The 16,434-nt window shown below is 50.7% G+C and overlaps 1 protein-coding gene across 1 annotated transcript; it reads left to right on the top strand.

Moving 5' to 3' along the window:
- Positions 1–13,198: 13,198 nt before the first annotated feature.
- Hcar1 (hydroxycarboxylic acid receptor 1) lies at positions 13,199–16,224 on the top strand. Its single transcript, XM_070024782.1, has 2 exons — positions 13,199–14,708; positions 15,998–16,224. The coding sequence occupies exon 1, from the start codon at positions 13,585–13,587 to the stop codon at positions 14,701–14,703; it is 1,119 nt and encodes a 372-aa protein (XP_069880883.1). The 5' UTR covers positions 13,199–13,584; the 3' UTR covers positions 14,704–14,708; positions 15,998–16,224.
- Positions 16,225–16,434: the final 210 nt, after the last annotated feature.

The following is a 16,434-nucleotide window of genomic DNA, read 5'->3' as shown; positions in this document are numbered from 1 at the left end:
TCTCAGCCTCCTGAGTAGCTAGGATTACAGGCGTGAGCCACCAGAGCCCGGCGATCTCTTAGCCTTTTCTACTCAAAACTGTCACTATACCACTTGAGCCACAGCTCCATTTCCAGTTTTGGACTGATGGATTGGAGAAAAGAATTGGATTTATCTGCCTGGACTAGCTTTGAACCTTGATCCTCAGATCTCAGCCTCCTGAGTAGCTAGGATTACAGGTGTGAGCTACCAGCACGTGGCTAGGTGAGTAGATTTCAACACTGAGGCCAGCTTGGGCTACATAGTGGAGCTGACTGTGTCTCAAAAACTAAAGAAAGCCAGGTGCTGGTGGCTCATGCCAGTAATCCTAGCTATTCAGGAGGCTGAGATCTGAGGATCATGGTTTAAAGCCAGCCTGGGCAGCAAAGTCCATAAGACTCTTTTTTGTTTGTTTGTTTTGTCAGTCGTGGGGCTTGAACTCTGGGCCTGGGCACTGTCCTTACACTCTTCAGCTCAAAGTGAGCACTCTACCTCTTGAGCCACAGCATCACTTCCCGTTTTCTAGTGGTTTTTATTGGAGATCAGAGTCTCAGGACTTTTCTGCCAGGGCTGGCTTTGAACTGTGGTCCTCAGATCTCAGCCTCCTGAGTAGCTAGGATTACAGGCGTGAGCCACCGGCACCCAGCAAGTCCATGAGATTTTTTTTTTTTTTTTGGTCGGTCGTGGGGCTCAAACTCTGGGCTTGGGCGCTGTCCCTGCACTCTTCAGCTCAAGGCAAGTGCTCTACCACTTAAGCGACATCGCCACTTCGGTTTTCTAATGGTTTATTGGAGATAGGAGTCTCACAGTCTTTCCTGCCCTGGCTTGCTTTGAACCTTGATCCTCAGATCTCAGCCTCCTGAGTAGCTAGGATTACAGGCATGAGCCACCAGTGCCCGGCCCATAAGACACTTATCTCCAACAAACCACCAGAAAATCAGAAGTGGCTCAAGTGGTAGAGTGCTAGCCGTGAACTGAAGAGTTGAGTGACAGTGCCGCCCAGATCCAAAGTTAAAGTCCCATAACCATTTAAAAAAAAAATAGAGAAGCCAGGCTTTCTATTGTACTGATACCATCTGAACTGATACCATCAGAACAGCAGGTATTTCCTGCCACAAGAGGGGAATCTGTGGTTAAGCTTCACTTGCCTGAAGTCAGAAGATAAAGGGGAAACTTGATGTCAAAACTATAGACCATTTCAGTAATTAATTTTTATTAGTGAAATATGGTTGTCAGATGGTTGTCTGAGAAAGTAGAGGGTTAATTACAAGTTTTATATTATGTCTTAAACGGGGTAAGTGTATGTTAGTATTTAAACTGATTCACAGGTACATTATTATTTGGGGGGGGGTGCAATCCGGTCATGGGGCCTGAACTCTGGGCCTGGGCGCTGTCCCTCAGCTCTTCAACTCAAGGCTAGCGCTCTACCACTTGAGCCACAGTGCCACTTCTGGCTTTTTTCTTTTTGCTTCCGTGGTGCTGGGGAATCGAACCCAGGGCCTCGAGTATGCAAGGCAAGCGCTCTACCACTGAGCCACCTTCCCAGCCCCCACAGGTACATTATTTATAATTAGGATTCTCCATTGGTCGCAATTCTTCCCTCTGACTGCTAATTCTGTTGATCTACAATTATTTGTGATTAGAACTTTTTTTCAGTCTTGAAGTTGTATTCTAAGTTAATATATATTTAATTTTTAATTGGATTGGTCATTGAAAAATGTTGTCATATATAAGTGAATAGCCTTGGAATAATTCTGTTTTTTAATAATTTTTAGGGTTTCTGTCATTATAACTTTGGTCAAATCATTTTTACTTTGAAATAAAATATTACCTCTGAGATCTCAAAAAAGAAAATAAAGAGAAGACAGGCTTTCTATTGTACAGATGGTTTTCTGAACTGATACCATCAGAACAGCAGGTATTTCCTACCACAAGAGGGGAATCTGTGGTAAGCTTTGCTTGCCTGAAGTCAGAAGATAAAGGGGAGACCTGGCTACCAAATGCCAGGGGAAATGATGTTGCAAGGCTGGTCATTCAGGAGCGGCGGGAGGACAGGGCAGTGTGACAGTCCCTTCCTTTCTCACAAGTCTTCTATGCATGAGAAAAGCAAAGTTTGCCCAGTGATCCTTGCCTTCTTTAACGTGATGCTGTATCATAGTGTTCTCCTGACTGTCAAGAAATCATGGGTTTTAGTTATCCACTCCGGCTGGATTGGCCCTGCATCAGATGTTTTTCTTTCACCTGACTCTTCGGGGAATTTTTCAAAACGACCGGTTGGGGGATGAAATAGATATTTGTTGATTGCCTTCCTATCATTCCTTCTCAATAAAGAGTCCTAAATCCTACCCTTGTTGCTTGAGCCTTTATAACTCCCCAGTCTAAGATGGATCACAGGACCCGGGACTAAGCCAATCAGCACATTAGCTTCAGCTGGCAACAGTGAATGATTGAGTCTAGGGTAGGTGGACCAGAATAACAAAAGTTTTGGAGGAAGTTCAATTAAAAAAAAAAAAAAAGGCTATTTTCCTCTGGATTTGGGTCTCAAATGTACAGTGAAGCCACTGGCAGCCATTTTGCCACCATGAGACCAGAGAATAGCGTCGATACAATAGCAAGCAGAGCCCTGGTGGCAGGCACACCTGAAATCAGCTCTAATCCTGCACCTGTGGGCTATGAAACCAACAAATTCTTATTTCTTGCTTAAGCCAGTTTGGACTGAGGCAGCTTTTACTCAGAGTTTAGTCCTAGTGGACACAAAGGATTAGGGGTGAGGTAGCCCAAAATAAAGCAGCCCTGAAGGAGGCTTAAGACTTGTTCTAGACAGTTCCTCAACATGTCCTCCCAGCTGTGACATACACTTCTTCTCCCCCACAGAACATAACCTTGTAAGTCAACATGTCTACGCAAAGATTGTTTCTACTCATCGACATCCCAGAAACAGACAGGGCCTCTCCTCACCCACCTCGGGGCTGCTGGCTCCAGGGCCTTCAGGACCCGTGCTCTGCCCTGGCCAATCACAGCAGAGTGGGCTGGGTCACGTGCTCAGACCTGAGCCAATCACAACAGAGCTGGCCTGGGCCGAGGGGGTGGGGCTAACCCCTGGCCCATCCGCAGCCAGGCATGGCGGCCAGGCGGAGCGCGCCGGGGATGGGATGGGCCTGGAGCGGGCCTGTGGGGTCCCCGCGTCTGAAGGAGGGTGCGAGGAGGCCGGGAACGCAAACCAACCAAAGCAGGCAGCACGCAAGGCCCCGCGGGTCCAGCCAACCAAAGCAGGCAGCAGGCAAGGCCCGTGCGGGAAGAGAGTGCCGCGTGCGGGGCGGGCGGCCATCTTGCTGAGCAGGTGGGGAGCGCCTCTGCTCGGCTCACCCCATCCCTCCCGGAGCCCAGACCCCTCGCAGTCATTTCCTCTCCTTTCATACAGGCCCTCGGTTACGGCATTGCAAAACTAAACAAACTCAACTACACGGAAGGGGAGACTGGGGAAAAGTTAAGTTTCTCCCTCCTCAAAGGGCTGCTGGACAGCATTGCTTTGGTAGCTAAAAATGTCAGAGCCAGGGCTGGGAAGGTGGCTCAGTGGTAGGCGCCTGCCTAGCACGCATGAAGCCCCGGGTTCCATTCCTCAGTACTAAATACTCGGAAAAAGCCTGAAGTGGCACTGGGGCTCAAGTGGTAGGGCGCTAGCCTTGAGGAAAAGCAGCTCAGGGACAGTGCCCAGGCCCTGAGTTCAAGCCCTAGGACTGGCCAAAAAATATATAAATCCAAGGTTCATCCATGCACATTATGGCACATACCTGAATTTCACTTTTTTTATAGCCGAATAATATTCCACTGTATGTATGTCTACCACAATTTGTCCACCCACACACAGATGACCGCGATCCATGAGGGTTGTTTGCACCTATGTGATAACATTATCAGTGCCCTCCAGGAGAATAGAATCAATAGAATGTGCATATACACAGGGAGAATTCATTTACCAAATTCTCTTCCATGACCCTGGAGCAAGTCTAAGAATCTGCAGGATAGGCCAGCAGACCTGAGCTCCACAAGAGAGGCAGTGCACAGTTCAAGCCTGGAGGCTAACTTTGGGCAGAATTCCTTCTTGTTCAAGGAGAGCAGTCTCTTTTTCTAAAAGCCTTCTACTAATTGGATGAGGCCCCCTACACTACAAAAGCCTTAACTAAGTTCACCAATATTTTGGCAAGAAGGTACTATGTATCCAGCCCAGGGCCCTGTGAATGCTAGGTAAGTGCTCTTACCATGGAGCCACATACCCCCAGCCTCTAAGGCCACCAGTTTATGTTAAACTCATTCAAAAACCACTTACACTCAAACACCCAGTGAGGCGAACGCCTTCTCGACCAGCGAGGAAGAACGACCACCACACCAGGAGTCTTCTCAGATCACGCTTTATTGGAGAGCCTTTTTATTTGTAGGAGAGCTTGAGCGCGAGAGAGCGTGCACCCAAAACATGGACGCTTATATAGGGAATAGGGACACGTGTCGTTCTATCATTGGTCATCTGCCTTTCACCGTCACCAGGTGCCACGGGATTGGCTGGGGACTCTACGTGGCTCGCGCATGCGCAAAGCCCAGGACCCACCGTCCCACCAAGCACTGCCTAATATGGAGTTGTTTACCTCAAAACTGCAAGGAAGTGGGCGGCGCCTTGTAATGGCGTTCGCCCCGGCTCCCTGCAGTTCCCCCTTTTTGTTTTTGGCAACAGGTAAGAGTAGAGGTTGGGCCTCTGTCTAAAACATTAATGAGAGGACCTTGCACTGGCCTTCGCATGAGGGGCGCCTTCCCTAGTGATGACCAGGCCCGTCCGATGCCTTTTTTGCAGAGGTGGGATCTTGGGCATCAACCCACATGCAACCCAACATGCTCTTCTTGAGGAGATGGTCCTCCTCAAGTGCAGTGCACTTGCCTCGCACCCTGTCCCAAATTGCAAGTTGCATACCTGTCCCGGTGCAATGGGATCCCCTGATCCCTCGGGGTGCTAAGGCTATGCAGGATGGTAAGGCTTAATTGCCTCTCAGGGCCGCCAGCCAGATCTGGGGTGAGGATCCACTCTCCAAAGCGGCTAATGCTTGCGAGATAACAACCTTGTCCCTTCTGGTTTGGGCTCGAAGGCGACAGACCAACCATAGGCAGACCACGCATCCTCCCAGGCAGCAGGCTAAAAACATTCCGACTCCCACCCACTCTTTAAACCAGGAGACTGTAGAGGAGATCCAAGACTGGAGTCCCTCCACCAATCCAGGGTCCACTCGCATTGAATTCACGGTCACAATGGCAATCCGCAGCTGATCCAGCATTTCATCAAACTCACCAGTCCAGTTACCTAGAAGATAACTCGACAACTGTTTAGATAAGTTTGCAGCTCGGGTAAGGTTATCATACTGAATGCTTGTCACACATAACCCCTCATACTTCCACTGACAGCCAAGCTGAGCAATTTGCCAAAGGGTGTCCACTTGTTCCTGGACGAGATCAATCCTTTGGTTGACCACCATTAACCCTCCTCGCAACTGAGAATTAATGCCCCTCTGAACTGGACCCATAATTTGCATTTGGGCATTTACTGCTCTAAGGTTATGTAATAATCTCCATTTTCCGGAGGCCTTCTTGATCACAAAAATTGGGGTATTCCAAGATGACACTGAAGGTTCAACATGCCCCAGCTGTAGCTGTTCCTGGACAAGAGTTTGAGCCGCTTCCAATTTTTCTCGAGAGAGGGGCCACTGAGGAACCCATACCGCCTTTTGCGTTAACCAAGGTATGGGTACCTCACCTTCAGTGGAAGCTTTGTTTTCAGAGGCCCCTAAGAAAAACCCAAACCCTTTCTGTCCTGCTTAGGAAGTGGCTCTATCGGCTCCTTGCGTCCTTGGAGACGCCGACCAAGCCCCAAGGCTGGAACAAATCCTTGCTGTTTCATCATATTCTGACTGGCCTCAGAGTAATCATTAGTTAACTTCAGCTGTTGCTGCACATCTCTTCCCCAAAGATTGACAGGGACGTCTACCACAAATGGCTGCATTTTTCCAACCTGGCCTTCGTCTGTTCTCCAAGTCAATTTTTTTGTTTTGTTTTGTTTTTTGTCGGTCGTGGGGCTTGAACTCTGGGCCTGGGCGCTGTCCCTCAGCTCTTCAGCTCAAGGCTAGCGCTCTACCACTTGAGCTACAGCACCACTTCCGGTTTTCTGGTGGTTTATTGGAGATAGGAGTCTCATGGTCTTTCTTGCCCGGGCTGGCTTTGAACCGCGATCCTCAGATCTCAGCCTCCTGAGTAGCTAGGATTACAGGCGTGAGCCACCAGCGCCCGGCTCCAAGTCAATTTTTTTGCACTTAACTGTGGGGCATCATCAGCATAGCCCAGCCCTTGCAAGGTCTGGGAGGATTTTTGAGTTGGCCATTGCTTTGGCCACTCCCCTCTTTGGATGATGCTTCTATCTGCCCCTGTATCCACCAGTCCCTCAAATCTTCTCCCTTCCACTTGGAGAGTTAGCATGGGTCTTTGGTCTAAAGTTATGGACAGGCATGTAAGGTCGACTCCAGTGGAGCCTAGCCCTTTATCTCCTCTCTTTATCTCCTTAGCAGGGAAGTTGCCGTGAAGAGAAGGCAAAAGCAGGAGCTGTGCAATTCTATCCCCGGGAGAAATGGACACCACTCCATGGGGGACATGGCAGAGGACCTTGATAGTCCCCGTATAGTCAGGGTCAATCACTCCTGGGAAAATTATTAATCCTCTCATTGTGGAGGAGGAGCATCCTAAAACTATTCCTACAGTGCCTTCATCTAAGGGTCCTGTCATGTCCGTCTCCACAACCTGGACTCCCATCTGCTGTGTTAATACCCGTCCGGAGGTGGCACAGAGGTCCAACCCTGCGGAGCCTGAGGTTGCTCTTTTTGGCTGGGGGGTTGTTGCGGGTGCTGTCCGGGAGCCGGAGTCTGAAATGCCCTGTAAATTTTCGGGCCCTGGGGACGAGGGCCCTTTTTCCCGTTTTTTGGCTCTGGTTCCGAATCAGTGTTTGGAATAATTTGGGGGATAAGATGTCCATTGATGTCTCTAACTGACCGGCATTCGTTAGCCCAATGTTTCCCCTTTTTACAACGAGGACACACCCCTGGAGTCCTTGGCGGCCTGGGCGTGTTTTGCGCAGGACCACCATTTTGTGGGCACTGCCGTTTAAAATGTCCCAACTGGCCACACCGAAAACATCCTTTTCCTTTATTATCTTTTGCGGCCCTGGCAGCCGACAAGACAGCAGCCGCCAGCCCCGCATTGGTCAGGGGGCCACCCACTTCTCTGCAGGCCCTTAACCAAGCTTCTAGGCTTTGGGTTCTTACTGGGGTAATTGCCCTCTGACATTCCTTGGTACTTTGTTCGAAAATGATTTGTTGTACAAATGGCATGGCTGTTTCCAGATTTCCTAACACCCGCTCGGCTGTCTCTAGCATACGGGCAACAAAATCAGAAAATGGCTCATTAGGGGCCTGAATGATTTTTGTTAGATTGCCGGCCGTCTCTCCCTTGTTTGGGAGGGCCCGCCAGGATTTGTAAAAAAGAGTATTCACCTGTCGATACACTTCAAAGGGATATCCTGTTTGATCTACAGCATAGGGTCCCTGCCCGAGAAGCATATCTACGGTCCACTCCGGGTGCCCATCACGGACATTTTGTCTGTATTGGGCTTGAGCCTTGTCTTGAACAATAGACCGGAAATCAAGGAACTGCCCATGATTAAGGCAGGTACGGGCTACCTCAAACCAGTCCGTGGGTGTCATAGCATTGACGGTCAGTCTTCGGAGCAGGGCAGTGGTATAATTAGCCGTCACTCCATAAGTCCGGACTGCCTCAACTAAATCCTTAAGCTGGGAGTAGGAAACTGGCTCAAATTTTTTTTTATTAGTAATTGGATTTTTAAAAACTGGAAAGGTGGCCGCCAGCCGCGACCAGGTGCTCCCTTTTATAAAGTGACTCTTCCCTGCCGGCGGGTACGGCGGGGGGGCCGACGGGTGAGGGCCAGCTCCTTTCCTCCTTTCTGGCTGCTGCGGTACTCTTATTGTTTGGGGATGCCACCCCCCATATCTGTCTGCCTCATACTCAGCCGCAGCCTCTTCTAAGTCTTTATTATCAGCTGGATCGAGCTGCTCTCCCTCCTCCTCTAACATTTCTTTCTCTGAGTCACTCACAGGATCACTGCGTTTTTGGTCCTGCCCTTCCACGTGTAGGGCTGAGAACCGGTTTGCCTTCAAAGAAGGGTATAGGGGTCTCCTTGAGACCCCCTCTTTGTGGTCATCCCCACAACGCAGAACCACCAGAAAGACAAACCACAAGGGAAAAAGCAACGCAAGAAACAAGTAATCTACAGTAAACAGCATACCGGGGGATACTTACCAACGTCCCCTCTCCGCGTGTTGAGTTCTGGCTCCTGTTCGGCCTCTCGCGTGTGTCCCCACCACACCAGGAGTCTTCTCAGATCACGCTTTATTGGAGAGCCTTTTTATTTGTAGGAGAGCTTCAGCGCGAGAGAGCGTGCACCCAAAACATGGCCGCTTATATAGGGAATAGGGACACGTGTCGTTCTATCATTGGTCGTCTGCCTTTCACCGTCACCAGGTGCCACGGGATTGGCTGGGGACTCTACGTGGCTTGCGCATGCGCAAAGCCCAGGACCCACCGTCCCGCCAAGCACTGTCTAATATGGACCTCAAAGCTGCAGGGGAGTGGGCGGAGTCTAATTGCGTTCGCCCCGGCTCCCTGCAACCCAGTATACTATTTTAACCACGTATCTGGGCACCATGAGCAGCCATCTTAGCACAATCTATGTGTTCTGTTCACCATGATGCCATTTGGCAATGGTAAGTAGCCATATTGGTACAGGTCCTTGTTTGTCTAGTTTTCAGTTCTCCTGGGTTTAGACCTGGGAATGAGACTTGGCAGTCACGTGACAGTTCTGTGGAGGACTTTGCTGTTTGTTATGTTTTTGAAATAGAATCTTGCTATATAGCCTGAGCCCACCTTAAACTCGCTGTGCAACCCAGGCTGCCTTTGAACTCACGATCCGTCTGCCTTAGCCTTGCAAGGAGCTGAGATTACTGGGGCGACCCACCATGGATCTCCTGAAGACTATTCTTCTTTTATCTACCTGCATAGTGATGGCGCCCAGGGACTTGCATCGCCTAAGCAAACACCAACACGTTGTGCCCGCCCCTGAGCCGAGATCTCTTGAAATCTATCAGCAGTTCCACTCTTTTCAGCTTCCTGACATTTTCCATGTTCCATGTTCACTGAAGCCACTGCTTGGTATTTACAGTTCATTTTGCAATACCAGAGGACTTCCTTGTCAAAGCTTGAGACAGGTCACGGGATACGTGACTCCCCGGCCCCACGCTCACCCCTCCCCACAGGACAGCTTTCTCCTGGCTGAAGGCGCTGCCTCCTCAGGGCTGCAGGTGCCAGGGGAAAACAAGTGCAAAACAGGACAAGTCACTCACCCCTTAAACTTGGTGGGTCATTCCTCTTCCAGAAAGTTCATTTACAAGTCACTGGGCAGAGAAAGGAACCCTAGATCTCAAAAAAGGTCACTGTAAGCCAGGTGCTGGTGGTTTACGCCTGTAATCATAGCTACTCAGGAGGCTGACACCTGAGAATCATAGTTCAAGCCAGCCCAAGTAGGAAAATCCATGAGACTCTAATCTCCAACTAACTAGTGAAAAGTCAAAAGTAGAACTAGAAGTGGCTCAAGCAGTAGAGCACCAGCCTTGAATGAAAAAGCCAAGCAAGAGCATAAGGCCCTGAGTTCCAGACTCAGTACCAGCACCAACAAAAAGTAAAACATAGGGGGGGAGGGGGGAGGCTGGGAAGGGATGTGAAGGGTAAACACAGGAGGAGGCTGCAATGCTTGGTAAGAAATGTATGCATTATCCTGCCCATGTAATTGTAACTCCTCTGTACAGTATGTTCACAAATAAAATAAAATTTAAAAAAAAAGTAAAACATAAAAATAAAAGAAAGGGACTGGGGATGTGGCTTAGTGGTAGAGTGCTTGCCTAACATTCATGAAGCCCTCAGTACCGCATACACAGAAAAAGGTCCAGGACTGCCAAAAAACAAAAAAGTCTTTGCCAGGCGCCGGTGGCTCACGCCTGGAATCCTAGCTACTCAGGAGGCTGAGATCTGCCTCACACACTCAACTTGGTCTTTTTGGCTCAAGGTTGGTGCTCTACCACTTGAACCACACCTCCACTTCCAGCTTTTTGCCCAGGCTGACTTTGAACTGTGATCCTCAGATCTAAGGCTCCTGAGTAGCTAAGATTATAGGTATGAGCCACTGGTGCCTGGCTTCTCCCTTCTGAGAATGCTTTAACTCACCATATTGGTGATGCGTTGAGAATCAGGAAGCTCAGCCAGTCCTAGGCTCCAGGCCCTGACTGGAGGGAAGCAGAGCACCTGAATTCACGTGGCATACCAGCTTCTCTGCCCACCAGGTGCCCTAGCCGCAGATGCAGCCAGGCGCTGTCTCATCAATGCCCCTGAGCAAGTGGTTTGAGGCCAGGCTGGGGTAGCTTGTGATAGGCCCACAAATTCTTTCTTTTCTTCTTCATGTTCAGAGTGAAATGCAGGTGCAATGGATCCCTCTCTCAATTACTTACCTGCGGAGTCCCTTTGGTGTCAATTTGGCCCATCAGATCCCATGGTTGGGGATGAAATCCTGCCGATAGTGAGTGGAAGGTGTGGACTGCCCAGCCATTCAGGGAAGAGAAGAGACAGAAGAAAAAGAGAGAAAAAAAAAAAAAAGAGCCGGGCACCGGTGGCTCACGCCTGTAATCCTAGCTACTCAGGAAGCTGAGATCTGAGGATTGAGGTTCAAAGCCAGCCCAGGCAGCAAAGTCCGTGAAACTCTTATCTCCAGTAAACCACCAGAAAACTGGAAGTGGCGCTGTAGCTCAAATGGGAGAGGGCTCACCTTGAGCTGAAGAGCTGAGGGACAGCACCCAAGCCCAGAGTTCAAGCCCCACGACTGACGAGAAAAGAAAAAGAAAAAAAAGGGAGTCGGGAAACTTTCAGTAAAAGAGCCAAAAAACCACACGTGATTTATTCTTGTACCTTAGAATCTTTGCCACATATGGCTTTCTCTTTTTCTTTTTTTGTGGGTTGTAGGGTTTGAACTTGTGCCTTCATGCTGTCTCTAAGCTCTTTTGCCCAAGGCAAGGCCCTACCACTTTGTGCCACAGCGCCACTTCCGGAGTCTCACGGATTTTCCCACTGGGGCTGGCTTTGAACTAAGATCCTCAGATCTCAGCCTCCTGAGTAGCTAAGATGACAGGCGTGAACCACCAGTGCATGGCTCTTAGATCCATTTTGAGTGGTTTTTTATTTTGTTTTGTTTTTGTATGGACTAATTTGATGCACAAAGAAGTAATGAAGCATGGTCTTGAACCTGAGTTGTACCAGGGAGAGTCTGTCTTCTTGAAGATCAGTTATGAAAAGCCAGCAGGTGTTTGGAGAAAGAGAAACTGATCTTTTCTTTAATCCTCTGCCTTCTGACTCATTCTTCAGTTGAAAAAAAAGAGGAAAGTGATTTGATGAGACAGAAAGGATGTGGAAATGACAGGTGTCAGTCATGTGGAACAAAGGGAAGTCCTTGTGTTTACAGGAATCTCAGACCTCTAAGTCCCATAGCTGAGCACTTGCCTGAAGCCCCGGTTCCACTCCCACCCATGAAAACAAACATCAAAAAATGAATATATTGGAGGTGGTGCTGTAGCTCAAGTGGTACAATGCTAGTCTTGAGCTGAAGAGCTAAGAGACAGCACCCAGGCCCAGAGTTCAGGCCCCACGACCAGACCCCCCCAAAAAATTAATGTATTTATTATTTCTAGGTCCTTGCTCTAGCTAAGGTCTGGTGGCTCCTGCCTGGAATCCTAGCTCCTCAGGAGGCTGAGATGTGAAGATCCCAGTTCTAAGTCAGTCAGCAGGCCAGACAAATCTTTTTTTTTTTTTTTTTTTTTTTTTTGTCAGTTGTGGGGCCTGAACTCTGGGCCTGGGCGCTGTCCCTCAGCTCTTCAGCTCAAGGCTAGCGCTCTACCACTTGAGCCACAGCTCCACTACTGGCTTTTTCTGCTTATGTGGTGCTGAGGAATGGAACCCAGGGCCTCATGCATGCGAGACAAGCACTCTACCGCTGAGCCACCTTCCCAGCCCCAGACAAATCTTATATCCAATTAACAAGTAAAAAGCCAGAAGTAGAGATGTGGCTCAAAAAAGCTCAAGGACAGCACCCAGGACTTGAGTTCAAGCCTTAGTATGGGCACAAAAACGTGAATTACAGAGGCTAGATGGTTGGAGGGAGGAAAGCCAGGTAGGAGATGGTATAGGGAGGTAGGAGGTAATCGGGGTCTGGGCACAGGCGGCTGGGGGAAGATTATGGGACCGATTTGGGACCCTCCATTGGAGAGAGACATTTAGCTTTCACCAGCATGGGGAGGGACGAGGCGTGTACATTCTTTCTCTGTCCCCACTCCCCTTCCTAACAGGGAACAGAAAGGCACGGAGAAGAGAGCTGCGGCATGTGAACTTCCTTGCTGCAGCTGATGGGAACTCAGGGCTCAATCCTCCCGGCCCACGTCACCATCCTGCTGGCTGTGCAACTTTGTCACTTGGGTCCACAGAGATGCAATGGATCAAAAGCTGGGGCCTGGGCGCCGTCCCTGAGCTTCTTTTTTTTGCTCAAGGCTCGTGTTCTACCACTTGAGCCACAGGCTCCACTTTTTGTTAGTTCATTGGCAATAAGAGCCTCATGGATTTCCTGGCTGGGCTTGGCTTCAAACCCTGATCCTCAGATCTCAGGCTCCTGAGTAGCTGGGATGACCGGCGTGGATGCTCAGCGGAGGACACTGGTCAGTGAGCAGACCCTCGCGAGTTCTGAGGGCTGTTGTGGTTGGCTGTGGGCACAGGAAGTGGCTGTGGGGCAGGGCCTCCCCTCTCTGGCACTGCCTGGAGGCCCGGTGGGACAGGGAGAGGACGCAGTCAGGCAAAGGTCGGGGAGGGAAGCAGAGGCAGAGGCCAGAACCACTGCAGGGAGGGAATGTTTGTGTTCCTCCCCCAGGAGGGAGGGCAAACAAGCTCCCCTCCCACCCCCTCGCTTTCAGGGCAGTTTTGTGTGTGTTCTCTGGCACAGACGGAGTCCAGGGTGAAAGAGAGAAGCAGAGACTAGGGTTTCTTCTGGGGCTGAACTGAGCCACCCTTTTGCAAGGATGGATCTCCTTCCAGCTGCTTCCCAGAAATGACCGCTGCCCGCAGGGGACAGCGCCCAAGAGCAGGCAGACTGTGATCCGAACTGAGAAGGAAAAGACCTCTGTCTGTCTGTCTGTCTGTCTCTCTTTCTGGGACTTTCATTCCCTGGCTGAAGTTTCTCTGATTGGCTGCGGTGGCAGTGTCCCCCCACTTTATGTTCCTCATTGGGCCCAGCAGCAGGTTAGCGTCGCATCAGGACCTTCGTGAGAACTCCAGGGACTGAGCAGCACCCTGGACACTTGCCCCCCCACCCCTTGGTCCACCATGGACAACGGGTCGTGCTGTCTCCTGGAGGGGGACCCCATCTCTCAGATCATGCCGCCGCTGCTCATTCTGACCTTCGTGCTGGGCGCCCTGGGCAATGGGGTGGCCCTGTGCGGCTTCTGTTTCCACCTGAAGACGTGGAAAGCGAGCACCATCTACCTGTTCAACCTGGCGGTGGCCGATTTCCTCCTCATCGTCTGCCTGCCCTTGAGGACGGATTACTACCTGCGTCGGCGCCACTGGGTGTTCGAGGACGTCTCCTGCCGCCTGGTGCTCTTCATGCTGGCCACCAACCGAGCGGGGAGCATCGTCTTCCTCACCGTGGTGGCCGTGGACAGGTACTTCCGCGTGGTCCACCCGCACCACAGGGTGAATGGCATGTCCACGCGGGCGGCGGCGGGCGCTGTGTGCGCGCTGTGGGCGCTGGTGGTGCTGGGCACCCTGTACCTGCTGACCGAGAGCCACCTGTGCCCGCAGCCCCACGCCACCTCGTGCGAGAGCTTCATCATGGAGTCGGCCAACGGCTGGCACGACATCATGTTCCAGCTGGAGTTCTTCCTGCCCCTGGCCGTCATCGGCTTTTGCTCCCTGAGGATGGTCTGCAGCCTCAGGCGCCGGCTGGCCGGGCGCGGCCGGGCGCGCGTCAGGAGGGCCTCGCGCCTCATCGTGGCGGTGGCCGCCGTGTTCGTCACCTGCTACCTGCCCAGCGTGCTGGCCAGGCTCTACTTCCTGTGGACCGTGTCCTCCAGCGCCTGCCACCCCTCGGTCCACGCGGCCCTCCACGTCACGCTCAGCTTCACCTACCTGAACAGCATGCTGGATCCCCTGGTGTATTATTTTTCCAGCCCTTCCTTCCCCAAATTCTACACCAAGCTGGGAATCTGCGGGTCGAGGCCCCGGCGGCCCGGGAACGCCGCCTCGCAGCCGCCCGGCCAGGCCAGCTCAAAACTGCGCGCCAGGAGCGGCCGGCGCGCGGAGGACGGCGCCCAGGAGGCCGCGGCTGCGCGGCGGGACCGCCCCGGCCCTGCGGGGCCCACAGGCGCGCCCGAGGCCCTGCGAACGCCCCCCGTGGGCCCCGAGGGCCACCCTGCCCTACCTTTTCTGGATGGTTCCAGTTGATCAAAGTGAGTCAGTTGCCTCTTCCTTCCTTCCTTCCTTCCTTCCTTCCTTCCTTCCTTCCTTCCTTCCTTCCTTCCTTCTTTCTTTCTTTCTTTCTTTCTCTCTTTCTTTCTCTCTTTCTCTCTTTCTTTCTTTCTTTCTTTTCTTTCTTTTCTTTCTTTCTTTCTGTCTGTCTTTCTGTCTTTCTGTCTTTCTTTCTCTTTCTGTCTTTTTCTTTCTTTCTTTCTCTCTGTCTGTCTGTCTTTCTGTCTCTTTCTTTCTCTTTCTGTCTTTCTTTCTTTCCTTCTTTCTTTCTTTCTCTGTCTCTTTCTCTTTCTCTTCTTTTCTTTTCTTTTTCTGATGGTCCTGGGGCTTGAACTCAGGGCCTGAGCACTGTTCCTGAGCTTTTTGTTGTTGATGTTTTCCTTAAGACCAGTGCTTTGTCACTTGATCCACAGCTTCACTTCCGGCCTTTTGGTAGTTATCAGGAGATAAGCTGGCTTTGAATAAGGATCCTCAGACCTCACCCTCCTGAGCAGCCAGGATTACAGGCAGGCAAAAGCAATTGGCACAACAGGGACAGGTGTGGAGGTAATGGAGCACGCACGGTTTGAATTAGAAGTTGCCCAGCCTCTGTAGTAACTTTAAATGGTGGAGGAAATAGAAGTGTTTATTAGGCTATAATGCTGCTCCGCAGGCAGTCCATGAACGGAATGTCTTATCGGTGCTTCCTGGCCTCTGGCCTTAAATCCTCAAGTATCTTGGAAACTAAAAAGCGGATTTGGTTGCTATTTTTATTCCAGGCTGTGTAGATCTGATCTTGGGCTTTTTTTTGGTCCTGATCATTTTCATCTTCCCAGAGGCCCTCGGTGCATTTCACTGTCAAGGCTTTGACTTCCAGGGAGCCCCGGAGCCCCAGCACAACATCTGCTCTCCCCTTCCAGTTCCAGGCTTTTGGGGGTTTGTTTCATTTTGTTATCCGCAAATGGTGGCATTTTAAAGAAGGCGCTGAGGCTGTGTTCACCTTCTCTCTTTCCCTAGGGGGGAAATGTGCTCAGTGCAGCAGAAGTGCTTCGCCCAGCTCGCTCTGGGGGTGTGAGCTGCAGGCATTCATCCATACATCCATTCTCCCAGTGTTTGCCAAATCCATGCTCCTCCCTCTCCTGTCCCAATGCCCCTGAGGGGACCTTGGTCAGAATTGTGGCCAGAGACCACAGCTCGGGGGATGGTGGAGACGTGTAAGGCCTTTAGCCGGTCCCTGACCATACTTTCTAGAACATTTCAGACAGACATCGGCCTTTCCCTTTCTTTGCAGGATTTCCTTGCACGGGTGCTTCTGGAACTCTCAAAAATCACACGATTGTGTGAAACGATGCATTGCTTCTCCTTTGGATCAAGGGAAATGATTCTAGGCCAACCTCAGCTTCTTCCTCATGCAGGAAGTCGTGAAAATAGTTCTCAATTTCTCTATTACATTTTAGCAAAATCCCAGGTACTCTCCCACATTCGGACCTAAAAAAATAAAAAATAAAAAAACAAAAATACCGTCTGGGCTGTCTCTATTATTTCCTTTCTTCAGAAGTGCTTTGTGGGGCTGGGAAGGTGGCTCAGTGGTAGAGCGCTTGCCTTACATGCATGAGGTCCTGGGTTCGATTCCCCAGTACCACATAAGCAAAAAGGAAAAAAGCCAGAAGTGGCGCTGTGGCTCAAGTGGTAGAGCGTTAGCCTTGAGCTGAAGAGCTGAGGGACAGT

Source organism: Dipodomys merriami, unplaced genomic scaffold, assembly GCF_024711535.1.
Source record: "Dipodomys merriami isolate MVZ:Mamm:240054 unplaced genomic scaffold, mDipMer1.0.p SCAF_163, whole genome shotgun sequence".
NCBI classification, from domain to species: Eukaryota; Metazoa; Chordata; class Mammalia; order Rodentia; family Heteromyidae; genus Dipodomys; species Dipodomys merriami.
This window is presented reverse-complemented; position numbering and strand designations above follow the sequence as displayed.